The sequence below is a fragment of the Peromyscus maniculatus genome, chromosome 3 (genome assembly GCF_049852395.1).
Source record: "Peromyscus maniculatus bairdii isolate BWxNUB_F1_BW_parent chromosome 3, HU_Pman_BW_mat_3.1, whole genome shotgun sequence".
Lineage (NCBI taxonomy): Eukaryota > Metazoa > Chordata > Mammalia > Rodentia > Cricetidae > Peromyscus > Peromyscus maniculatus.
The window spans coordinates 154,841,985-154,869,366 of NC_134854.1; the positions used below are offsets into that span (position 1 = coordinate 154,841,985).

General features: G+C 42.4%; 1 protein-coding gene across 2 annotated transcripts in view; it reads right to left on the bottom strand.

Moving 5' to 3' along the window:
* Positions 1 to 24,602, bottom strand: part of Lrp6 (LDL receptor related protein 6) — a 126,853-nt gene extending 102,251 nt beyond the window's left edge. Inside the window, exons 1-2 of one of the 2 annotated variants that reach the window (XM_076568087.1) lie at positions 24,251 to 24,602; positions 99 to 492 (exon numbers count right to left, since the gene is read on the bottom strand). In XM_076568087.1, the coding sequence (XP_076424202.1) occupies positions 99 to 492; positions 24,251 to 24,305 (449 nt within the window). In that variant the 5' untranslated portion in view covers positions 24,306 to 24,602. The remainder of the gene's footprint in view (positions 1 to 98; positions 493 to 24,250) is intronic. The other variant, XM_076568088.1, reaches the window with a different exon arrangement.
* Positions 24,603 to 27,382: the final 2,780 nt, after the last annotated feature.

A 27,382-nucleotide genomic window follows, 5' to 3' on the forward strand; every position in this document is an offset into this window, starting at 1 on the left:
CCATCTCTTTTTTCCCCAGCAGTGAAGGAGTGTTTACCAGTGAAGGAAGACTGGAATAAGAAATAGGAATGCCTTTTGTACATTACACAGAAACTTACCCACTTGATGGATCTAAGGCAATAGCTCTGGGTTGATCCAACTCTTGCCAAAATAAAACTTTTCGTAAAGATCCATCTAAATTAGAAACTTCAATACGATTAGTTTCAGAATCTGTCCAGTACAATTTTTCTCCAAGCCAATCACATGCCAGCCCATCCGGGGACAATAATCCAGAAACAACAACATTCTGTACACTCTCAGTTTTGTTAAATTCTGTTCGCTTAATGGCTTCTTCGCTGACATCACTCCAGTATATCAAGCCATGACCAAACACAAAGTCCACCGCAGCGGCATCCTCCAAGCCTCCAACTACAATCGTTGCATTCTCTTTGCCATTTGTAGCATCAACCAATCTCAAGTCCCGTCTGTTTGCATAAAGCAACAAAGGGGCCGCTGAAACAAAAAGAAAAATACATAAGAAAGAAAGAAGAAAACATATCAGATCTTATAAACTGGGCTTCAAACCGGCATCCGTGACCGAACACTATCAAAAATAAGAAAGCGGGAAATAAAAAGGCTAGAGATGGCTCAGCAGGTAAGAAGGCTTGCTGCTCTTGCAAAGGACCTGGGTTTGGTTCCTAGCACCCCCATCAAATGGCTCACAACCACTTACAACTCCAGCTCCAGGGACCACATGCCTTCTGAGTCTCTGGGCACTGTACACATGTGGTACACATAAACTCACACAGGCACACATCCACACACATAATAAAACATTTTTTTCTTTAAATGAGAAATAAATCAATAGTGAACTGGCTAAAATCTTTTCACATTTAAAATATTTTTCTAGCACCTTAGAAGAATATGAGAATTGAAATCTATTCCATACAGATGTCTTTTCTTACTGAGAGTCTGTCAGATACAATTTAAAAGCTTATACATACTAAGAAATGAGTAACTGGAAGAACACACATGCTCTATTGGTGGGAAAGAGTTGGCAGGTGCTTGGTTAACTGTTTGCAGAGCTGGTGATCAAACCCAGGGTCCTCCAGAATGCCACACAAGCCAGCCAGTTTATTAATGGTTAATTAAATGTACAACCTGCCATATAATCCAGCTACTACACACTTCAGTATTTACTAAAGAGAAATAAATACATATCAATATAAACACATAAATAAATGTTCAAATAAATTTGTTTGTAATAACATAAATTAAAATCAACAACTAATAAACAGTGATATATCAATAGAATAAGAAGTAGTAGTACATATTAGTTTGTAAATTAACAGAGCTTTTTTTTTTTTTTTTAAGATTTATCACTGACAGTGTTCTGCATGCAGGAATGCCTGCAGGCCAGAAGAGGGCACCAGATCTTATTATAGATAGTTGTGAATCACCATGTGGGTGCTGGGAATTGAACTCAGGACCTCTGGAAGACCAAGACAGTGCTCTTAACCCCTGAGCCATCTCTCCAGCCCCAGTACTACATATTTGTAATCCCAGCAGTTGGAAGGAAGAGACAGAAAAATTAGAGCTCAGTTTTCCTTGATTACGTAGGTTTTTTAAGGTTAGTATGAGCTAAAGGATATCATCTCCAAAAGCCAAAATCAATCACCATTTCTAAAAAATAATGAACCATTTATACAAGAAAAATGAATTAATCTCTAAATAGCACATGAAGAAAGAGCCAGACCAAAAAGAAAACATATTTCATGATGCTCGTCCATGAAAGCATATAGAAAACGTCAACTAGTCTAATGTGACAAAGGATGATTTTCTTGAGGTAAGCAGTGGAAAGAACAAGAAGCAAGAGTTAAGCTCCCTCCTTGCTTTTCTGCAATGCTAGGGGCTGAGCCCAGAACCTGAATATACCAGGCAAGCACTCAGCACTAAGCCACATTTCCCACACAAGTATGAGGAAACTTGTCTCAATTATGAAGATAGCTTCACAGCTGTATATACATATCAGAACTTCCTAAATTTTATGCTTTAAATAAGTAACATTCATTGAAATACAGTATCAGTATCTTAATAAAACTTTTTTGTTTGTTTGTTTGTTTGTTTTCAAAACAGGCTTTGGGTCGGGCAGCATTGGGCACGCCTTTAATCCCAACACTCGGAAGGCAGAGCCAGGCAGATCTCTGTGAGTTTGAGGCCAGCCTGGGCTACAGAGTGAGAGTCAGGACAAGCACCAAAACTACACGGAGAAATCCTATCTCAAAAAACAAACAAACAACAACAACAAAAAAAAAAAAAAAAAAAAAAAAGAAAAGAAAAAAAACAGGCTTTGGAACCTGTCCTGGAACTCGCTCTGTAGACCAGATTTGGCCTCAAACCCACAGAGATCTGCCTGCCCCTGCCTCCTGAGTGCCGGTATGCTCCACCACTGCCCATCAATAAAACTTAAATAAGCAGCCTAACAGAACCTGATACTATAACATTTTTATGCTCTTCAACATTAGTGATCTCTAACTAGACCTAATACCACAATTAAATATAAGCCCTACCTTAAAGAAATAACATTTATAAGAAATAATTTTGATAAAGTTGAGTTACTAGGACTGTAATTGCATAAATTCTGGTTTTTTATTCTAAATATCTATCCCAAATTTCTAACATCTACTTTCCTAGCATCAAGCAGCGATTTAAAATCGAGGGCCACTGTCCCATAGCTGCCTGTGACAGTGGGGGGAGTCGTCACTGCACAATGGGCACCCGTCAGCCATGTGACCACAGAGCACTTAAAACACAGCTAATGGGGTACTAATTTCTCACTTTACAACACTAATTGATTTAAGTGAACAGATAGGGGTAGTGTCAGTACAGGAAAGCTCAAACAAAGGCCACAAATGAGAATACAACACAATAATCTCCACGATCTTTTCACACTTCCGTAAGGTCTAAAATTACTCAGAGCCCAACCCAAGTACTATTGACAGCAACAATTCTCTTTTTAAAAGATTTCATTGGCCCGGCAGTGGTGGCACCCGCCTTTAGTCCCAGCACTCGCGAGGCAGAAGTAGGCAGATTTCTGTGAGTTCAAGGCCAGCCTGACCTACAAAGTTGAGTTCCAGGACAGCCAGGACTGTTACACAGAGAAACTCTGTCTCGAAAAAAATAAAAACAAAAAACAAAGAATTTATTTATTCTTATTTTCTGAGTGTTTTGTTTTCAGTAAATGGGAAGAGATTTATATGATCTGAAAATAAGCCTCGTGTTTGTGCCTCTCTCTCTCTGTCTGTCTCCCCCCCCCCCACATGCTCATATATATGAGTGTTCTGCCTACAAGTCTGTGCACCACATGCATGCCTGGTACCCACAGAGGCCAGAAAGGGGTGTCAGATCCCCTGGAACTGGAATTACAGATGGCTGTGAGCCACCCTGTAAATAACAGGAATCAGAACCAGGGTCTTGTGCAAGCATATCAAGTGCACTCAATTATCCACCCTTAAAAGTGCCCCCCCTTTTATAAATTACAAACATTATTCTAATTTGAAAAAAATTAAGTGGCTCACAAAATTACAAAAGAAGGCCATTTTTATTTATAGGACTGCATTGGCCAAATTGGGTTATGAACACATATTCTATTCATCTGTTAGATAACATGAATTTCGATTCAACCATACTGAAACACAAGTTTCTCAGTCAAATACATGTGGGCATCCACTTCACTAGAAAAAGAAAACTGACTGAGTCCTTTCTTCTTACTGTGTGTAACGACTACAGACAGACAAACACATCAGATTTCCCTGAACTCACTGCAGACTTGCACACATCACACTAATTAACCAATCCTAATAGTCACTATAGAATAGTCTTATATTCAGCTTTTTATAGTATAAGCCAAACAGGAACATCAGAAAAAACATTCCTGTTTGCTGTGGGATGGTCTGTATGTCAAATTACTCTGATTGGTCAATAAATAAAACACTGATTGGCCAGTGGCTAGGCAGGAAGTATAGGCGGGACTAACAGAGAGGAGAAAAGAAAGAACAGGAAGGCAGAAGGAGTCACTGCCAGCCGCCACCATGACAAGCTGCATGTGAAGATGCCGGTAAGCCACGAGCCACGTGGCAAGGTATAGATTTATGGAAATGGATTAATTTAAGCTATAAGAACAGTTAGCAAGAAGCCTGCCACGGCCATACAGTTTGTAAGCAATATAAGTCTCTGTGTTTCCTTGGTTGGGTCCAAGCGGCTGTGGGACTGGCGGGTGACAGAGATTTGTCCTGACTGTGGGCAAGGCAGGAAAACTCTAGCTAGACCTGTTAGTGAAGGGTTCGATGCCAAAGGCTGCAGAAAACTAAAAAACAGTCCCAGGACACTTAACCTTTACAATTCAATAGTAAAGACAATGGAGTAGTTAACAGATACCTTCTTTGTGGCTCTATCATCCACCCAAGACTGCTTATATACTACACTTGTTTGTGGCATTAGTGGCAGCCAAATGACTTTCGTAACTTTTAAGTCAAACTTTAATATTTCAACTGAACAGTTTTTTTTTTTTTTTTTTTTTATCTGCAAAAGTCTAAAGAACTTTTCTGGTAATTTAAAGTCTCATGGGCTTTCTGGAGGAAAGCAGAAGCAGATTAAGAGCTTAAATTTAGTAGCACTAGTTATAACTGAGCATTCTGGGGACTGCACATTAACCCGTTAGCAGCACTAGTTATGACTGAGGGTTTCTAGGGACTGTACACTAACTTGAACATTATCAAAAGGTCTATCTGTACAGTTACCCTTCTGATGCATGAAAAGGGTCTACAACATGTAGACCCAGTATCTGTTGAGTAGTGGAGAAAATTGCAATACTGTTTTATCTATTAGATACAACAGACTCCACACACTTGTTTCCTGACAGTAGCACACGTAATGCACACCATGTGTTCACTCCACAATGTTTACCTGACTTCATAACCAGCAGAATTTAAACAGCCGTGGCATCTCTTTAGCAAGCACTTGCTTGCAGGAGCTCAGGAATCTGCTGCCTTCACCAAATCCCCACCAAACTTCCTTCCTGAACCTCCTCTGCTCTACAGATTTTCACACCTTAACCCTTCAATGGATGTGAAAGCATCTGTTACCCCACTGATCTTCAGGGTTGGTTTGGCTGATCTGGCTGGCTAGGTGGGTGTCGCTTTCCTCACTCACTGCTTCCATGTGCATCCCTCCCAAAACTGTGTACTCAGTCCAAGAGGATGACCTTCACTAAATAAAGGAGGACTGGTCTTCAGTCAAAGGTACGTGAGTTGCTGTGCTCCCCTGCTAGAACCTCCAAACAAGCTCTTGGGGTCCATTTAATTCTTCATTCTCAAATTAACTCATAAACACAGTTTATTCCTCTCAGGAGGAAGGGTTAAATGGCATACATCTTTTTCCCCGCTTGATGGAGACATGGTCTTGTTCTGTAGCCCAGGATGGTCTCAAACAGTAAAAATTCTCTCTGTTCTGGGGTCACACCTTCAACATCTTACTTATTATACTTCTCAAAAAGTTATCCAGGCCCAGGTGTGATGGCATACACCATCAATCCCAGCACTGGAAGCAGGTGGATCTCTGAAAGTTTAAGGCCAGCTTGATCTATATAAGCAGGCTATAGTTAGCCCGGGCTACACACCTATTTCCCCGGTTTTCAGTAGAGGGTGGGGGAATGCCCTCCCTTCTTTGTAGGATCAAGCAACACATACTCCGCAACTTAGCTCCATCAGTTGCTCCGTATCTTCAAAGGATCATGGCAGGCTCAGGTATCAAACAATCTACCCAACTCTAACCTTGCTTACTATCAAGAAAATAATTCTCTTTCTCCTAACTACACTTCACACCAACATTCCCTCTCTATTAATTTCTTTAATCTAACCTCAAACATACTACTCAACTAAACTTGCTTTCTCGAAGGTTTAAAAGAAAATCCAACTGACAACCTTTTCTCAGTCCTTACTCTTTACTTCTCTACAGCACTCACTATAGCCCTGCCGGCAGAGTGTCCTCTCTATACCATACTACCTATTATTCTTGTCTGTTTCAAATCTTTCTCCCACTTCTCATACACATAGCATTGAGACCTCTAATCCAAAAAATAAGAGAGTACAAAACAACTACTCAGATTCTCCTGATCATCTCATCACAAAACTCTACACAACTGATTTCTAAACCAGCATCTTCAACCTAACCTAACATCATCTTCTGTTCCCCAGGCTTTTTTTTCTGGTAGAGGGGCTGCAACCTTCCTATCACTGACTTAAAATTCATTACCTTTCCCTCCAAAAAATGTTACAATTCTTTGTGGGGTGGGGGATGGTATATGCCAGTGTGTGCAAGTATGGGCTGGCTGCTCTAGCCCAGGCATGCACATGCTGAAGCCAGTGGTGGACATCAGATGTCTTTCTGAGATAGGATCTCTCATGGAGCCCAGACTGGCTGGCCAGTGAGTGCCCCCACCCCACCCCCGATCTTCCTGAATCTGGCCCCCAGTGCTAGGGTTACAGCACACTGATTTTACCAGAGTGCCAGGGATCCAGACCTAGGTGCTCCCACTTGCAGAGCAGGCACTTTTACACAGAGACAGCCCCCAACCCAGGTCTCCTAACCTTACTTAAGGGCATGCCTCCTCTTTCCTAGTCTGCCAATTACTGTGTCATTAACTCCTCCTTACCATTGCTTTAAATGTGCCCCTCATTTCTAGACCCACTCTGTTACCCTAGGCTTCATGAGCTCACATCTAAACTACCCAAACAGTGATGATCTCAACATTCCCCTTTTCCTATTTCTAATATATAGCTGTGCTTCACCCAACTCAAAAGCTTTCTCATTCTCTTTGCATAAAGCATGAAGCCTCAATGCCTCAGCTCTCCACTAGTCATCAACTTCCTCCTTGAACTCTAAATTCATCTTTTATAACCTCTGCACATAAAAACAGTTTTACATACAGACTGGAAACACATCACATCCCATGTCATCTATCACCCGTGTACTCATTTCCCCTCTCTCTCATACTTCTCTCCCAGTGAGCAAATCTAAGTCCTTCAAGGCTAGATTCAAATCGTATCTACATCTTTCCTCTTTGAACCTCTACACTGTAGAGTCTACAGTCTTTCATCACTTACTTCATATTAGCTTTTGCTTGCTTGTTTAAACATTGGGGGCGGGGGTTTGCTGGGGCACAGATGCATGCTAGCATACCCATCTTTTTCCATTATTATTTGTGAGTGCATGTGCATGCATACACATGCACGTACCACTACATTTTAAGGCCATATGACATGTTTCAGAAGTCAGTTCTTTCTACTGCATAAGTTCTGGAGATCAAATGCAGGTCCTCATGCTTGGGGACAAGTGCCTTTACTCAATGAGTAATTCCACCAGCTCGACATGTACTTTAGATACTAGCATTTTTAAGTATATTTTCTACCTCAACTAGGATCTCAGCTCCTTGGGAGTAAGAGCTATATGCCTTATAACTAATTTATTCCTGGTGCCTAGCTGAGTTCACTGCACACAGTCATATGGTAAATATTTTTACTAGCATTTAAAAGCAATCTTCTAGGACTAGGGATATAGCTCAATGATAGCACTTACATAGCATGCACAAAGCCCTAACTAGATCCCCAGCTTTGCCAAAAACAAAAACAAAAAAAGTAATTATCCATTTTCCATAGCCTAATCTAAACATTTAGAGACTGGAAAGATGACTCAGCAGGTCAAGATGCCTGCCAACAAGCCTGGTGACTCCAGTTCAGTCCCCAGAATCTCCATAGTGGAAGGAGAAAACTGACTCCTCCCAAGTTGTCCTCTGAATTCCACATGCACACACGCATACACATACATACATACATACACACACACATACACACATACACACACACACACACACACACACACACACACACACGATGGATGGATGGATGGATGGATGGATGGATGGATGGATGGATGGATGGATGGATGGATAGATGGATGGATAGATGGGGGAGGGAGAAATTTACCATGAAGGGTAGGTAGGCTCCATGGTAAAGTGCTTATCTAGCATGTACAAGGTACTGGAACACATCCCCAGCCCAGAAAAACAAATATATACAACCAAGAGTCACAAATGCCCATGAAACTACCCAATGTCATGTCTTTAAATGTAGTCAGGCTTCTATCATCCCTTAAACTTTGACTTAAGCACCCTCAGCTTAAGCAGATGCAATTCCTCTCCCCTTCCCTTCCTCTCCATCCTTCTTTCTTTCTTCTCTATTTTTGCTATTCTGAGAACAGAACCAGAGCCTTATACATTCTAAGCAATGGCTTACCACCAAGCACAGCCGTAGCCCCTGAAAATCCTCTCTTAACCATCATTCAGAAATCCGCAGACCACATCAAGTCATTTGCTAAACTGACCTAGTCCTGACATCTGCTAACCACAACCAACCTAGTCACCTCACCAGCAGAAACCCTACAGCACTGTCACCACTTCCTGCTCAAGAGTCTTTCTGTATGTTTGTGAGGTCCCTAAAGATCCTACAATCAAAACATAACCTTCTGTTAAAAGGTCTTTCCTACACAGGCCTGCCTAGATTTTATTTCCATTCAATATCTGGAAGGGGGCATCACTTGTATAGGAAGAGAACTTCATCTATGGATGTGTGACAACCCCACCCCAAAGACAGTGCTCTGGGAATTAGTTGAATGTCTCTCCTCTTCAGAGATGTGGCTAGGCTGTGTTCCTGAGATCAACTTATTTTTTTAATGTGTATTAAGTGTCTGCCTGTGTACACTGACTGTATGCCATGTGGTGCCTGGTGCCCAAGGAGGTCAGAAGAGGGCATCAGACCCTTGGAACTGGAGTTACAGTTGGGCCTGAGCTACTATGTATGAGCCACAAGTGCTCTCAACCACTAGCCAGCCCCCTGAGATAAACTCTTAAACTAGTTCTCCAGACCTCTTGTCTATTGTAATAGCATAAGAAATTACTTTAGATCTTTCAAAGCAAACAGTTCCTCTGGCTATGAGCACAGAAGCAGTCTCTGAGACGAACAGAAGTATTCTAGGGCCTTGTGTTTTCCCTTTACTCCTCCAGGGGGGATGACACAAGGAATTTCCTTGGCTCCTCACAAGGGTCTTTCCTAGACCCTTTAAACCCTCACAGGAGCTTTAGCAGATGCCTTCCCTTCTCTGCTCTCATGGCATTAAAACCAGCTCAATGCCTCACAAAATTCTACTCAAGACAATTGAGAAGAACTTCAACATCCTCAGAAACCTGAAATCTTCCCTCACTGGCTCACCTAAGTCTCTAGACCTGGCGCGCCCTCTCCCTCTCCTCCCTCTCTCTCCCTCTCCTCCCTCTCTCTCCCTCTCCTCCCTCTCTCTCCCTCTCCTCCCTCTCTCTCCCTCTCCTCCCTCTCTCTCCCTCTCCTCCCTCTCCCTCTCCCTCTCCTCCCTATCTCTTCCTCTCTCTCCCTCTCCCTCTACCCCCTCTCCCTCTCCCCCCTCTCCCCCCTCCCCCTCCCCCTCCCCTTCTCTCTCTCTCTCTCTCTCTCTCTCTCTCTCTCTCTCTCTCTCTCTCTCTCTCTCTCTCCCTTTCTTCTGTCTTCAACCTTCCCTAAAGCTACCTTAAATCCTTTCATGTACTCCTTCAATACCTCAGGCTCCTCAAACTGAATGACCTGTATCTTGTCAGATTCTTCCCTCCATCTCCAAACTCCCAAATACTACAGGCCTGCTTAAACCTGAGGCTGCCCATCCTCCACTGAGGATACATGCAGAAGTCAGAAATCAAGCTAGACACAGGCTCTTACACACTTAGATGAGATTTGGAGACACCCATTAAGACAGATGGTCTCCCTTCAGTCCATCATTCCTGAGATATCCAAAATGTACCTTCAAAAGTATTTTTATAGAAACTAACCCAAATGTTTTAAAAAGCCCAGCTAAGGCCAGTCATGGTGTCTCACACCTGTAATCCCAGCACTCAGGAAGCTAAAATAGGATTTCTAGGCTACAAATCAAATCTAAGGAAATCTAGATTACACAGAGAATCCCAAAAGGGAAAAAAAAAAAAAAAAGGTTAAGTAAATTAAAGTGAATTTGGGTAATCTGACAAGAGACTAATTAAATATTGTTGGTTTACTAACATTTATACAAGCATGTGGTTAAGCACAACATTCATCAACATCCATAAGGTCCCGGGTTCAATTTCCAGCACTAAAGAGACAAAAAAATAAAACACTACAAGTAGTAGTTTATATCTGTATTCTGTATCTTCTAAGTTACTCATTAAATATAATACTAGCATAAATCTTTATTTTGCTTGGATATGTTTTCCAATTATGTAATGTAACAAACCAATGTGAGGCTAGGAAAAAGCTCAGTGGTGAAGTGCTTGCTATACAAGCTTCAGACCTGAGTTCCTATCTCTGGAACCCACACAAACAGCAGGGAATTGCAGTACAACCCAACCCCAGTGCCAGAGGCGGAAGCAGGTGGATCCCTGGAGCTCTAGCAATGCAACATGGCTAAATCGATACGTTGCAGACTCAGTGAGAAACCCTGTCTCAAAAAATATATGAAGAACAACTGAGGCAGACACCCAACATTTTGACATCTGGCCTCCAAATGTGCACACTACACATGATCACAAATGCACGCATGCACCACACACTAACCCAATGTGAAGACAGTTTCCAAAATCTTGGGTACTATAAAACTTCAGATTTGTGCTATTAGTTCATGGATGTTTATTATCTGTCTAGGTTATTTTAAATAAACTATAACACTATAATTAGAAAGTATGCTTAATTATATAGTTTCTTTCCTCTTATTTTTATGGTAGAAAAGCTAAATATATGAGGAGGTTTTTGGTGTGTTTGTTTGCTTGTTTGTTTTGAGACAAGGTTTCTCTGTATACCTCTGGCTGTCCTGGAACTCAGAAACCTGCCTGCCTCTACCTCCCAAGTGCTGCGATTAAGAGCGTGCCACCCCAGGCGGTGGTGGCACATGCCTTTAATCCCAGTACTCAGGAAGCAGAGCCAGGCGGATCTCTGTGAGTTCAAGGCCAGCCTGGTCTACAGAGTGAGATCCAGGATAGGCACCAAAGCTACACAGAGAAACCCTGTCTCGAAAAACAAAAAAAGAAAACAAAAAACAAAAAAAAGAGTGTTCCACCACCACCTGGCTATGTGAGTTTATTAAAGAACACTCATTTTGTAACACTGAAAAGTTGTACTGGGTTGGGAATACAGCTCAGTGGTCATGGGTAATGCCCCAAGTTTCAAATTCAGCACCACTAAAAAAAGAGTAATAATAAAAAATAAGAGAGTAAAGAAAAGTTGTACTGTCAAGAAACATCTGGCTATAAAAAGGTGAAAGAGGTGTATCTGTAAGTTCAATTAGTCTACTATGAAATGCTGATATACAAGTTTCACAATTATCTACCAAGTAGCTTCCTCTTAAAACATCGGTTGCTGCAATTATGTAAGTTATAATTTTATATGCAAATGAGACTATTCAAAATGACACACAGGAACAACTTCATATGCAAGATATGCAGGGTACTTTTTTTTTAAAGGAAAAGACAACACTTTTGTGCTAAAGTCAAATGATCATTGTTACAAAATTAGCATAGGGGAATGTATGACAAAATCTAAATGGCTATAAAAGTTTTTACTTTATTCATGAGAAGGAAATTTTGTTCAATTCAAAATTAGCTGGGCTCCAATGAGTTTGTATACAAGAGTTTCTTTGAAATCCTTATAAAAAAATAGATTTTGGTGTTCTCTGTTAAAATTAATAAATATTGGTAGGTTGTATGTAGGTATGAGATTAGAGAGAAGATTTAAAAGGTTTGCCTTGCCTTCTAAATAACAGGCTCCCTCTGGAAAGCATAGGTTCTCTACCTTATCAGTATTCCCCATGCTTAATGTTAATTTTACGGCTCTAGATTATTTAAAAACAAAAACAAAATGAACGAAAATCTCATTTAAGAACTATTTTTTTAACCATTGTATTACCTCCTATATGATCTATTTAATCAAACATTCAGTCCTCTTAACAACAAATGACATTCTGCCCTTTCAAAACCAAATCCTAAATGAAATGTGTCTAAGGTACTGCCTTTAAAATTCTCAGAGGAACCCTGACAAATCATAAAGAGCTTTTTTCGTTAAAATGTACAAGTCCAAAGTTAACAATAATTTTGTTTATCTGATCAAACATTAAAAATTCTATTGGCAGCCAGGTGGTGGTGGTACACTCCTTAAATCCCAGCATTCTGGAGGCAGAGCCAGGCGGATCTCTGAATTCGAGGCAGATCTCTGAATTCGAGGCCAGGTTGGTCTACAGAGTGAGTTCCAAGGCAGGCACCAAAACTATACAGAGAAACCCTGTCTCGAAAAACCAAAACCAAAACAAAAATAATTGTCAGGCACTATCAAAAGAAAGCTTATCTTCTCTTTGTTATAGGAGCATATGTTATAGGAGTATAGGTAAGACATTAATCTGAATTATTTCAAAAGATGTATACAAGTATAAAATTGCTAGAAATTAACTATGTGTTTCTATTATCAGAGCTCTGGTCTGCTTAAGACTATAATACACTACAGTCCATCCCTGTTATACTTTTGGTTCAATGTTAACTTCTTTAATTTGAATGCAATAACTTCTAGGTAAACTAGGATTCTTAGTTGAGAACTCACATCATTAACTTAAGGTATTTTACTATACAGACAAGAAGTGTCCATTCCAAACTTACTAAGTCTTCTTACTTGATAATATTTATCTATTCTTGACATACTCTATGCTTGCTTGGTATTTTGAGAACACTAAGTCTGAGGATTATTATATCTTTAGATTTTTTTCTCTGAAAAGGTTATATCTATTTATATTCACTTATCAGATGTACTAGCCACTCCCCTTTTAAAATAAAGTTTATCAGTCTGCTTACAGATATCTTAAATAAAACTTTTTTGAATGGACCCAATTTGGTGTACATGCTTCAAAAATCACCAAACACCATACATCCTTGGCAACTGCACTATTTTTTTTTTTAACAACCACTCATCAGATTTTTTTTTCCCACTTTTAAAATCCTTGGTAATGGGTAAGTTATACCATGTGATTTATGCTGTCATCTACTCTGATGCTTCCTGGGACACACTTGCAAATCAGCAAGTATTCATCTTCAATTTAAAAAAGAAAAAGTTGACACTGAAAAAGGTCATCCTGTGCCAAGTGACTCTTGTACACAGGTGTCTTTTGAGATCACACAAGAAGACTGAGTCAGGATTTCCAAAAAGCTGGTAGATAAACAGATGGGTTCATGAAACTAACACACAGACCCAGCAGAACAAGAATTAATTACACAGAGCTGAATGAACTGTTAAAAGATGATTGTGGGTTTTGTTTAAAATATTGCTGATGCTTTAATGCCCTACTTCCTGAATGTAAGTAATCCCTCTCTTTCTTAAATTCTCCATTACTGGTAACAGTCAAATCCTTTGTAATCTAAGAGTTATCTTTTCTCCTTGCCTATCTCTCAATTCCAAAGCTCCTCCTGAATATAGTTGTTCCCTAGGTTCACTGAGTCGGCCTCCAAACTGGAAGCAAAGGGCAGGCTGAAGCGTTAGTCTCCCGGGCCCACATACTTTAAAGGAGCTGCAGTGTGGCTGAATGCACAGGCTACATTCATAGCTTTCTTGGAAACGTGCCCTGCTTTCTGGCTCAAAGAGTTCCCAACTTCACAGGTACATTAAGGATGGTCACTTCCTGGCAGGCCCCACAATTCCAGAGTATTTGGGGAGCATCTGAAATATAGGAATTAACCTAAATCTTATACTAGAATTGAAAACTGATGTTGAGTTCTTCACTTACATTTCTAGCCTCGAGAGGCTTTAAAAAAACTCTGAGAGTCCTTTAAAAATTCTGAGCAAAGTTGTTAAAAGGCCCATTACATGTATGGCAGCAATGAGGCCAAATCCAGAGACTAACTTCACAACCTCTTGTTCCATCTCCAAGGGAGACAAGTTTTGTTCTAAACAACAGGGACTCTGACAAATGCTCATCACAGTCCCCACGGACGAGTCTTGACCCAACTTCAGTCAGACTTCTCTCCTCCACAAGCCCTTAAACTCTGGCTCACCCTAAGCTTAAGCAAGCAGATGCACAACTTTCTCCCTCAGTCCAAGTATCAGCTGACCAGACAAAACATAACTTTCCAGTTAAACGGTTCTGGTCGTGCAATCTGCTTACCCTCTCCACTTGGCTCCACTCCCACCGAGTTCCTGCTAGCTTTCTGGCCCTCCCCTAGAAATGAAGTGTTTCCAAAATGTGGTGTTGAGAGAGGTGGGGATCTAAGGAAAGTGTTTTTGCTAAAATGAGCCTCTCTTCTACCTAAGTACAGATTGGTTTTTACCTGCAATCCTGTAACAAACCGTCTACTTGCAAATTCCAAAATTATGTTATTGTCTTCTATCAAAAGTGATTAGCTGGGTGTGGTGACATTTGCCTGTAATCCCAGCTACTTAAAAACATGAGGAAGAAAAGTCAATTGAGCCCAGGAGTTCAAGGCCACCCTGGGCAACATACCAAGCCTCAGTCTCAAAAATAAATAAATCATTTTTTTCCAGTATCATTCCAAAAAACACAATAAACATGGTGGTACACTCACATAATCACAGCTGAGATGGGAGGATTATGAATTACAGACCAACCTGGGCTCAAGGCGAGACCCTGTCTTTAAAGAGACTTGGGTAGAAAGGTAAGACCAGATACCTACAGGAAGCACTGAAGCTGCAACTTCCGTCCAGAATGCTAGCAATCTGGCCTTTAAGTTAGCTGTCCACCTTTCTAATTTGTAAAATGAAAGAACACAGAATGCCAAGCCTCTTCTATCTTATTATTCTAAGTAAGAGTTTAGGAGATGTGCACTTGGTAGATGTGAATATCAAAAGTGAAATGATTTAGCCGGGCGGTGGTGGCGCACGCCTTTAATCCCAGCACTCGGGAGGCAGAGGCAGGTGGATCTCTGTGAGTTCGAGACCAGCCTGGGCTACCAAGTGAGTCCCAGGAAAGGCGCAAAGCTACACAGAGAAACCCTGTCTCGAAAAATCAAAAAAAAAAAAAAAAAAAAAAAAAAAAAAAGTTAAATGATTTAACTAAGAGTTAGGACGACTCAGTAAAACTCTTACTGGTCAACCAGGAGACCCAGAACTTGTTTAAAAATAAATAAATAAAAACCTAGAAAGTAAGATAAGCAATCCCTGGAGCTCATGGCCAGCAAGTCTAGCCAATCACTGAGCTCCAAGTCTCAATACAGACGGTGGAGAAATGAAGAAAACATCCAACATCAACCTTTGGCCTCCCCGCACCACACACAATGGTTTAACTAAGACAAGGCTGTTTATAAGTCAAAAGAGAGAAGCAAGAGATGCTAGTAAGTACCTAGGTAAACCTAATAAGTACCTAGGTAAACCTAGTAAGTACCTAGGTAAACCTCGGCAGCCCAACAGAAACGATATTCTGTAATCTTTTCAGTAACCCAGAAACGTTCTGGGCCTGCCATATGTGGTGACACATGCATAGAATCCCAGGACTCAGGAAGCTGATGCAGAAAGAGTCCAAGTTCCTGGCCAGCTTGGACTACACAGTAAATTCCTTTCATAAAACAAAGGGGGTGGGGTAAGATTTTAAAAATAAGGTAAAGACTTCAACAATCAAGCACACATTCACTTCATGTCTATACAATGCCATTACTCAGCTATCAAAAGCAATTAAATACAGATTCATGTTATATGATAAACATTACAAAAATTATGCCAAGTGAAAGAAGCTAGACACAAAAAGCCACATGTTATGTTCCATTTCTCTGAACTATTATTCAAAAAGGGCAAATCCACAGAGGCACAAAGCAGATGCAGTTACCAGAGGCTGGGCAGAGAGGTACAAAATAACTGCTGAGGGGTGTGAAGATTGTTGGCAAGTACTAAAAATGTTCTTGAATAAGATCACGGTGACATCTACAACCCTGTGAATACACTAAAAACCACTGGACATTTAAAAATGGAGATGTTTATGCTATGTAGACACTTTTAAATGGAAATTTTTACATTATATAAATTATGCCTTTTAAAAAATGGGTTTAAAAAACTTATCATAGCTAGACATAGTGGTACAGACCAATAACCCAGAATTCAGGAGGCAAAGTCAAGAGAACCGCAAGATTTGAGCTCTCTCCAAAAAACAACACTGGGAATGTAGCTCAGTGGAGAGTGCTTGCCTTTATACATAAGCCTTAGGTTCCATCCCTAACATGGGAGGTGGAGAGGTGAATACAGGGCAGTCACTCTCTGCTTATCAACTCCTGGACACCTCCATTCACATCCTCTCTACCCCACACACCTAACCCAGACCCCTACCAAAACCTGTAGACGCAGAAAGTTTATACAAAAATGCATAGTATGTACGTTTAAAACACACACACACACCACCACCACCACCACTATCACCACCACTCTGAATTCTTTAATCATCTCAAGAATACAGCACCTAATATAAACACTTTGTAAAACAGATGTCACACTGCTGCTTAAGGAATAAACAGAAGGGGAAATCTGTATTGTCAAGCACAGATACAACTTTTTTTTGGAGTTGAGACAGGGTTTCTCTGTGTAGCCCTGGTTATCCTGGAACTCCTCTGTAGACCAGGTTGGCCTCAAACTTACAGAAATCCACCTGCCTCTGCCTCCCAAAATACAGGAATATTCTTAATCTTCACTTTCTAACAAAGCCAGCCAATAATAAAGACTGTTACTCTAATAATCTACACAGTGTAACAGGTCTCACAGTGATAAAAGTAACCAAAGCCAATGCAGAAAATACCTCCTAGTCAAACATATGGTAAGTTACAATTTTTATTAATATTTGAGTGACTTCTTTTTCTTCAGGGGCGGTTGGGGGTGGCAATTGCTGATCATGGTCACCTCTGCATTTTCACTTGACACGAAGAATCTGGTCAGTAACATTATGCCTGGTATCAATCAGTCACTTACATACTCTAACCTCATCATGCATCTCCCATCTCCTGAGATTGGTGTCAACTGGTCAAAGCACTTATACATGGCCCTTCTAAACAAGCTAAACAACAGACAATGGCCCAATCATTCAACAAGGAGAATCCAAGCACTTTTTCTTGTTTTCTGACCTCATGCCTGAACAGCTTGGCCCTTTCGTGAGTACACTCACTGCCGCAAATAACACAATTGTAAGAGACAAAACTCTGTGCTAATACTGAACAACACCGTTTTCTCTGTACTTGTGCATACAGATTTTTTTTTTCTTTTGAGCCGGGGTCTCAGGCTGGCCTCCAAGCTTTAATATTCCTGTCTTAGCCTCCAACTAACTGAGATAAAGGCTTGCGATGCCATACGCAGCAAAATAAATCATTTTAAGGGCAAACTGATTCTTCATCATGTATTTGACATTTCAAAATTATTCCTAAGGAGCAGTGCTCTAGTCAGTAAAGCAGAACTTATTTTAGAGAAGACACGGGAACACTTATGTTAAGGCTAAAAACACTTAAGAACTTAGTATAGATGTCATCTATTCAGTCTTCAGAAAAGAACCCACCAACTAGATACTTTTAATTATTTTGATAAAATTGTATTACCTGTACTTAACATTTCTTTGTTTGTTGTATTTCCAGACGGGGTTTCTCTGTGTAACAGCCCTGGCTGTCCTGGAGCTCACTATGTAGACCAGGCTGGCCTCAAACTCACAGAGATCCACTCGTTTCTGCCTCGTGCTGGGATTAAAGGCATATGCTACCTACCACACATAGCTTACTTAACTCTTTAGTAAGTGAAAAAGTATCATAATCAATTGAGTTAGAGTTCTCTACTCTCTAACCTTTTCATAGTCATCATCACCTAAATCAGTGTTAAGCTTATAACCCTTCAGAAGGTAAAAGAGGGCTAGGGGAATGGATCGGTCCATAAAGTATTATTGTAAAATGTCTTGCAAGCAAGAGGACCTGAGTTTAATCCCCAGAATCCATGTTCTATTTAAAAATAAAAAAAACAAAAACCCACAGCCAGAAGTTGTGCAACTGTAACCCCAGCAATAGGAAGGCAGGGATCAGCAAATCACTGGGACTCACATGCTATCAAATCCCAGACCAGTGAGAAAGCCCGCTTCCTCAAAATAGGGTAGATGCCAGTTTCTAAGGAACTGCACACACACAATATATACGCCTGCACACATCTGTGGCCCCACACACATATGCACACAAAAACAGAAGCAAAAAGAAAGCTGGATGTGGCTGTTCACACCTGATTGCCAGCACATGGGAGGCTGAGGCAGGACACGTGCAGAGTTTAAGGCCAATCTGCACTTCACTGAGACTCTGCCAAAAAAAAAAAAGTTAACGTAAAATAAATGTCAAGTAGCCAGCAGCCATGCTATTTCATAGAAAGCAAAATACAAAACCTCGGAAGTTAATGTTTCAGTAACAGATTTAAAACTTTCAAAAACATAATCCTAAACCTATCAACTGGTAAAATGGTACTTGAAGCACAGAGAGCATTTAAATGTTTTACTAAACTTGGATAGTACTTTCTGAGACAAGATTTCAGGTAGCTCAGGATGGCCTCAAGCTCCCTATGTGACTGAGGCTCACCTTGTGCTCTTGATCTTCCTGCTTCTTCCTTGTCAATGTTGGAATTATAGCCACCAAGACTGACTTGACTTGGCATCTTTAAGAGCGACAACCTACCGAATGCCTACTGGCCGCAACACTCCTTCACAAACCTTACCATTTCGCACTAAAATCTGCTGGTTATGATTGAACAGAAAGCAAAGTTGGCTGCATAACTTACTTGTCATAAGAGATATAGAGTGACAGGACACAGGATGATAAAAACCCACACCTTCCTAACACAGTAGCCCCTTTATAATCATCTCCAAATATAAACTTTCACTCAAGTTTCCACAGTGAAAACCAATTTCTTACAGTAGTTAGTAGTAAATTTTCTACTTATTTTTTCCGACACATCTAAATTATTCAAATTTTGCTCTCAGAAAATAATTACCATCAATGTGAGAAGGCCAGGCAAGTACCATGACAGGCTCCTAATAACTCAATTAAGAACTAGGCCTCAGTTCCTGCATGTAGACACCTGGGCAAAACCCCTCCCCCAACACAGGTAATAACCGAATAAGGACACAGCCTGAGACTGTCCAGACTTGCCCAAGATATAGCCTTAGCCCACCCCTGCAAGCCCTAACCAATTAGAAACCTACTAATATGATTGCCACTTGCATAAGCCAATCCTAGGTAAAAGAGGGCTAGGTCTCACTGGTCTGGGATTTGATAGCAAGTGAGTCCCAGTGATTTGCTGATCCCTGCCTTCCTATTGCTGGGATTACAGTCGCATAACTTCTATGGGACTTCTCATGGACCCTAACAAATGTATCTCTTCACAGAATTGTCTTTGATATTGAAAAAAGATAAGCCCTTTTTGATGGTCAAAGTGTGGTTAAAGACACTGGTCAGTTTAGCAAATGGGAACACCCTTAAAGTAAAGGAAAAAATTCCATTAAAAAAATAGATCCATGGGTAAACACTGTTAGCACTTCTGATAACAGTGAACTGAAATCTTAAAGGTTTACAAATTATTCTCTAGCCAGGTGAGCAAACCTAGGACAAGTGAACTGGAATGAAAGAACAGATCAAACAAAACCAACTTGTCATCCAACATGACCAATTCACCTGAGTCAGCCTAAAACTCAAAAGATCACCCAATCTTCTCCAGTGCGTTTCTTGCAGCAAAAGTTCCCTGACATGTTAAAAAAGATTCGTTTTTAAAAGATTAAGTGGGTAAAATGCTTGCTATGCAAACCTGAGGATCTGAGTTCACATTTTAGCACCCAGTGAACAGGCACCACAAACACCTGTAATCTCTGCATTGGGAAGCAAAGACAGGCGCACCGGGCTGGAGTCAGCCACTCCGTCAGTCCCGGATCCAGTGAAAGAACCTTTTTCAAAAAATAAGGTGGAGAGCAACTGAGGATGACTAATGCCTACGCACGGAGATGAGTGCACTACACAGGTGCACAAGCATGCGCGCACACACACAGTTGTTGTGAGAGCCAGGCACAGTGGTACATGACTGTGATTCCAGCACCTAGGAGGCAGAGGCAGAAACATCTTGATGCAAAGGAAAAGCAAAACAAAAACCCTATGACTGTCAAGTCTGAGGACTACTATGCAAGGAAAGCTACAACTGCCCATCACCTTCAAGACGTCTCAAAGCCCTTACAGGGGCAGAAATCTCCCAAAGGGTCCCTCGCCTTGATGAAGACAATGAGGTATAAGGAGACTAAGTGACCAGCTCAAGCACAGAACACCAAACTTAGAACTATATGACCTGATTCCCATGCCAAAACCTACTTGACAGCCCCAAAACTTCGTAATACCTGATTTAAAGGAAAACACATTTGGAAGACTCAATTTTCTAGAAACGTAAGTTGAAAACATTTTAGTTTGCTCTGATACCATTCACCAGTCTACAAGGGGGTGAGGGGTGGGGGGAGCAGCAAAGAACTGTCACAAATGGGCTATCTACATCACACTCCCTTCCCCACAAGGATCAGGAATCTGATCTTTCTCATAAGAGGGAATCAAAGATTGTAAGAGCCAAAAGTCATGGAGGATCAGAGCAAAATAATGTCTCCTGGGCATGACGGGACCACTGCACTCATGAACTCCCAGTAGCTTCGGGTGCCTGCGTAAGACCTGCACAAGATCAAGCATGTCAGCATTCCAACATGGAGGCGGGGAGAGGCTCGTGAGCCCCCCACTGCTACCTGCGGAGCTATGGACAGCTGATGGCTTCTGGGGGAGGAACAGTCCCATGTGTGGCCTGATGGGTTTACTACATTCCAGTATATGGCTCCAAACTCATGAGTATCTATATGGACAGCAAAAATTGGACTTGGTAGGTTTTTTAGGAGCAAGAACTCTAGGGTGAGGGTAGATCTGGGAGAAATTAGGGGGAAGAGTTAGGTGGAGAAATAGGGGGATGAATATAACCAAAATGACATTGTATGTGTGTATGAAATTCTCAAGAAAATAAAAATATTTATACAGAAAATAGTAAGTTTTAAAAGCCTCCTCAAAAAAAAAAAAAAAAACAAAAAAAAAACAAGCTTGTATGTCATTTGAAAGTTTGTTGGGTTTTTTTTTTTGTGTATTGGGGGTGATGGTTGTTACTGTTGATAAAGTTTTCATGTAACCCAGACTGTCCTCAAACGTATCATGTAGTCTAGGCTGGCTTTGTCTCCTGTCTCTACCTTCCAAGTGTTTGCCTTCCATGCTTGCCTTCCAATACTGTAATTCTTGTTGCTGGAGAGATGGCCCAGGGTTTAAGAGTACTTACTGTCTTCCAGAGGACCTGAGTTCAATTCCCAGCACCCACATTAAGTGGTTTACAACCATCTGTAACTCCAGTTCCAGTGAATCCATGCTTCTGACCTCTACATTCATATATACAGACACTCATAATTTTTAAAAATTAATCTTTTATAAAATTTTAATTCTTTCCAATAATATTTCATCTAGAAAAGCAGAGATACTGTTTTTTCTATTGGTAGCTGGGTAGACCTAACCTAAGCTATGGAGTCTAATAGAACACAGCCCTGTCTGCCTTACTCACAGCTATCACAGGAGCCACTCTGGGCACACCTGCCAAGAGAATGGAGTCAATCTCTGCTCTACCATTAACTAGCTGGCACATACTGTCCCCACTCCTTGCAAATGACCACAATACCATCTACTTTAATCCCTGAATCTTAAATTAAATCTTGAATCACCAACAATTGAGGACACATCCATAAAGAATAAAAAATTTTCACACACACAAGCATAACATTTATAGCCATAGGTTAAGCACTCAGGAGGCTGAGGAAGAATAGTTGCATTTAGAGGTCAGCCTGGGCAACATTTTTAAATGTCTTAAAAACACTTTTTAATTAACATTTAGAAAGCACTTTATATGTGACTTCATTAAACACACCTAATAACCCTGCAAATCAGGCAGACAGGTATCATTACCCATGTTTTATAAACTGAGGCCTAGAGAACCAGAAGCAGGAATAATGAAGATCTAGCTTTAAACCCAAGAGTTCAGGATTGAAATCCTCAAGTTTCAAATTTTTCCCAATATACCTTGTCACTTGATAATAGGGTTAGAGATGCAGCCTGGCGATGGCAGTACTAAATGACTTTCAGGTGCAGATAAACAAGGCTATAAGGCCAAAAGTCCAAAACTCACACACCCAATGTAAAAGTACCACCTCTTCTGTGAGCTACAAGGAATTAAACCACACTGTGCTCCTAGGAAACCAAAAGTAACTCATTTATAACAGGCTAACATTAGCAAGGAGTCAAGAGAATTTAAATTAGGAACAAGAATCTTTTATATTAAAAGACAGTTTCAGCTGAAATGATATATACTCACAATTAAATAGTGCTAAACAGAAGAAAGATCTCACACCATTACTATGTTATATTTAAAGGAAGCTCCACTTTGGACAGTTACTTCTTCTTGGGCTTGTTACATAGTATCATGCTTCTAAACTATTGCCGAAAATACAGCCAAATAATGAATCTGCTCAACTCTAGACTCAAATCTGGTATCAAAATAAACAAACAGCATTTACACCACACCATGCCTCTCTAAGAACTGCAGCTAGACTATCAGAAGCCAAATTCATCCTAGGTTATGGATTTGGGTTTTCCCAACTCTGATCAATCCACTGGCTCTTGTATATATCTCTTATGAACCAGTCAATTAAATCCTCATGTCAATTACGGCTTTCTCACAGCTATAGCAAAATCTTTCATTGTAGAGTTTACTATAACGAAAAAAGCATATACTTATTAAATCTCTCGAGTATCTAATAATGTTAAGTTCTCCGCCATGGAAATTAAACAGCAATTATCTTTCTGGAGTTTACAAGTAGGACTAGACAATTTGGGATATGCTTATTTTTAGAAAATGCTTACCTATTTTTAAAGGCAACTACTCTTATTCAAATATACACACATACACAGAGATGACACACCTGTCTGTCCCATTAATAAGATTGTTAGTTACTATCCTGCTTTGCCAACTTCCTTACTTCTGGGGGACTTAGAAGTTTAGCTTGTTAATAACTACGAATGCCAGGGAAGTCCCATTAAGTGGAACAAGCGAAATTAACAAAAGCAGAACTGCAAGCCACAGCGCCAAGCACCACCTAAATTCCTGCACGGGTCAAACTCTCAACAGCATCAGCCCCATCTCTCATCAACTGGAGAAGACCAAGCTTTCCCTCTGCAACTGTCACACGACAAAAAGTCAGGCCGTAGGTGTCAGCTTCGCAACCCAATCCCAAACACCACAGAGCCACTAAATGTAAGCGATTCCCATAGCAAATTACCCAGGGCATTCTGTTATTTGCTAAAGTGCCAAGCAGTTCCCAAGGGTGCCCAGCAAATGATACTTTAGTCCCCAGGACAGACAGGCTCCTCGCCACATGAGGATGACTTCCCTACTTGGTGCCAACTGTACGCTTGCACACTCCGAAAACAGGGGGCGAGTCCTGAATACCAGGGGTTGCGAGGGCAACGTTTGTGTTTTATTATGGGCTCAGAAGATTCCCCAATGCTGAAAAGCGCGACCTATAACCCTGGAGTCAATTTCCAACTGTGCTCTCCCCCAGGATCATTCTATCCCAAACGGAAGCCAATTATTAGTTGTAACAAGGCCTGGAGGGGAGAGGAAAGATAGAGAGGTTTGAAGAAGAAGACGAAGAAGAAGAAAAAAGTTCACCTAAGAGACACGGGAAAGGTGGGGGGAAAGGAGGGAGAAGGAGGTCAACACCAACGCTGCTGAAAGCCGAACTACAAAAGACCCTTTCTGCCCGGGAGTGCAGGCAGAGCGAGGCACAGCCGGTCATTCCGACGGAGTGCGGGGGGCCAGGGGCTCCCCCAAGGCCCGCAGCTTTGTCCGGCCGCGCCGCGGGGCCGGGCAGGGGTGTGCACGGTGGCCGGGCGCGGCCCCCCGATCGCGGGCCCCTTCGTCGCGCGGCTCCCCGGCACCAGGCCTCTTCTCCCCGCCGCTGTCCCCGCCGCCTCCCCTCCCCCCGCGCCCCGTCGCCGACCCCCGGCAACTTTGCCCGCACCCCGGCCTCGCCTCACCTCTCAGCAGCACGCAGAAGCTGCAGGCCAGGAGGCTCCTCAGCACGGCCCCCATCTTCCCCCCCACCACCGCCGGCGCGCGCGCTCGCGGCCCTCACCGGCGACCGGCGGCCAGGGGACGCGCGAGCGAGGAGCCGGGGCGGCCGCCGCAGCGGCAGGTCTGCACGCTCATGCTTTCCGCGGCCGGGAGAAGAAAGAAAAGGGCGCACGTCAGGGCTCTAGCGCGCCGCTCCAGCCCGGGCTCGCGCGACGCCAGCGCCTGCCCCCATGCCGCCGCCTCCTCCCGCGGCGCCCCACGTCCCCCGCGCGGCGCCTCATTCAGCCTCTTCCTCTCGCTGCGGCGCAGGGATCCGCCGCGGGGCCGCCGCCGTCTCCCTGCGCGCCCGACCCCCCTCCCCAGCGCGCCGCGGCCGGACCCCGGGAGCCGCGGCCGCCGCGCGCGCCCACTCCCCGCCGAGCCCCCCGCGAGGTAGGCCTCGCGAGCCCCGGCAGGCAGACGGGGAAAGGTCTTCCCGAGGCGCATTCCAATGGGATTCTTTCCCCGGGCGGCGGAGGGCGTGAGGCGACGTCGGCCGACACTGGGGCCGGCGTGGTCGGGACTACTTTCTGCGTCCCGGCCCGTCGCCGCCCGCGCCGCTCTTTGTGCGCCCGGCCGCGGAGCCAGGTGGAGCTGCGGACCCCGGGCTGTGCGCCGTGCGTAGGAAACAGAAAAGTGCCAGTGCGGCTTGCCCTCGCCCGAAGCGGTGAGCCCGGGGAACGATGTGCAGAAGCCGACTTGAAGCAGATGTCTAGTGGGCTCAGTTGAGAATCATCATCCGAGGTGAAATTAGCCAGACTCAGATTTTTAAAAAAGTATATGTTCTCTCAGTGTGGAGTCTGCTTTACATATATACATAAAGTCACATATATGCAAAAAAGACCAAACTTGAAAAGACGAAGATTGTAGGTCTTAGGTTTTATACACCTAGTAAGCCTGACTCAGACAAACATCTCTCGGACATGAATCTAGATGGTGTGTGTGTATACACTCATACATATATGATAAGAAAACAAGTGTGACTATCTGGGGAAAAGGAGGCTAGTGAGAAGGGGAGGAAGGGGTTCGCATACGGATTAATACAGTGAAAGAAAATTACATGCTTGAATCTTATACATCATCATGTATAAACCAAGGGGAAAATATAAAGAAAAACAATTTTTTTCTTTTCCGTGCCTTCCCAGAAACACAGACTTTTTTGCAAACTAAGCTGACAAGCACTGAAGATTGAGAGAACAACGATACCTAACAGCAAAGAGGCAATAAGACAGGGCTGGTCTGGGGTTTACAAGTCGCACTGAATGAGTGGTTCTCTGAGAAAGAAAGGAACCCCCAGAACCACCTCTACCACTCCATGTGCCATGGATGCTCCTAAGTAATGGCCCAGATGCTCTCTGCAGTCACCTGGCCAGCTGCAGCTGAGGCTGGGCACTCCCAGAGTAGCCATAAAAGAGCCATCAGTGTGTCCTGTCCAGCCATCACACGCCCTTATCTGCAGACAGATGGGAAAGGGCTCACCCAGGGCTTGCAAGCACGCATATCAGATGGGACACTTGCTGTGATTTCCTTCACATACAGGGGGAGAGTGGGAAGTTGAGAACATTCAGGGACTTACCCAAGGCCACTCAAGTCCTGAGAGCAGGACCTGAACCAACCCAGTTTGGAGGCTTTGCAGGGAGGCTGGTGAGGTAGCTCAGCGGGTAAGGGCACCTGCCACCAAATCTGACAGCCCGAGTTCAGTTCCTAGGACCCACGTGGTGGAAGGAGAGATCTTACTCCTTCAAACCGTCCTCTGGCCTCCACATATATGCCTTGTCCCTCACATTTTCCAGTACACACACACACTCTTTTCATAAACAACAAAATGTTCCTGTGTAGTTATACCTAAAATGGTGAAAGTGGAGAGGGAAGAGGGTATAGGTTAGGGGAGACCTTTATGTGCAGGCCCTAGACTTCAGTCTCTTGTACTAGGGAAGAAAGTGACAACTTCAATTACATTGATGTAAAATATAACGATGTATAGTCTCTACATGTGTGCATATGTATACACACTCATACCACATATTTGAGAAAAGACCAGAAATGATAACACAAAGTAGGCATTAGGATAGAGATGTACGTTTCTTCCCTCTCCTTTAATAGATTATATTTTTACTACAAATTTTCTAAAGATACTCAAGTGAACCTCTGTAATCTAAGTCCTATGGAGGATGCTATTCTTATTATAGAACTGATTTGTCACTAGGTCATTTAAATGCACATTAGACAGGGTCCCTGGCTTAACTCTTGGTGACTTAACAATGAGAATAACCAATAGTCCTCACTCTCAAGCTAACAACCTGAATTGTAAACACAAATGAGTTACAATGTTTTCCTTGCTGAATGTGGAAACTCTTAAGTCTGACTACATAGTTGAAAGAATGAGAAAGAACTGGAGAGCCCTGGCCGGAAATGTCACCCAAGAGTCTGCTCGGCTGATCAGGCTGACGAGGCATCCCAAGCACAAGCAGAGCGGGCGTGAAGGCACGGACTAACCAGAGCGCTTGGCATGCTGGGGATTTTAAAGTAGTTCCACCTTGTAAACTATGGGGCTTTTAGAAAATGTCAAGAGATGAGGCAGGACCATTACATAGGAACTGGGTTTATTTCTAGAGAACGCTGTCTATTTATTTAGTCATTCATTCATTCATTCATTCATTCATTCATTCATTTAGGGTTTGGGTTTTGTTGTTGTTATTGATGGTGGGTTTGTTGTTATTGTTTTTTGGTTTGGTTTGGTTCTTAGTTTCTGGTTTCTCTGTGTAGCCCTGGCTGTCCTAGAACTCACTCTGTAGACCAGGCTGGCCTCAAACTCAGATATCCACCTGCCTCTGCCTTCCAAATGCTGGGATTAAAGGTGTGTGCCACCACCACTGCCCGGAATCATTTGAGGTTTTTGAGGCAGGGTTTCATGCAACCCAGGATGGCCTCAAACTCTTCATATAGCCAATTATGATCTTGAACTCCGGATCCTCCTGCCTCCATCTTCCAAGTGTAGGATGACAGGACTGTGTCACTTCCCCTGGCTCAGTAAAACTTTGTGAGCCAAGCTGAGT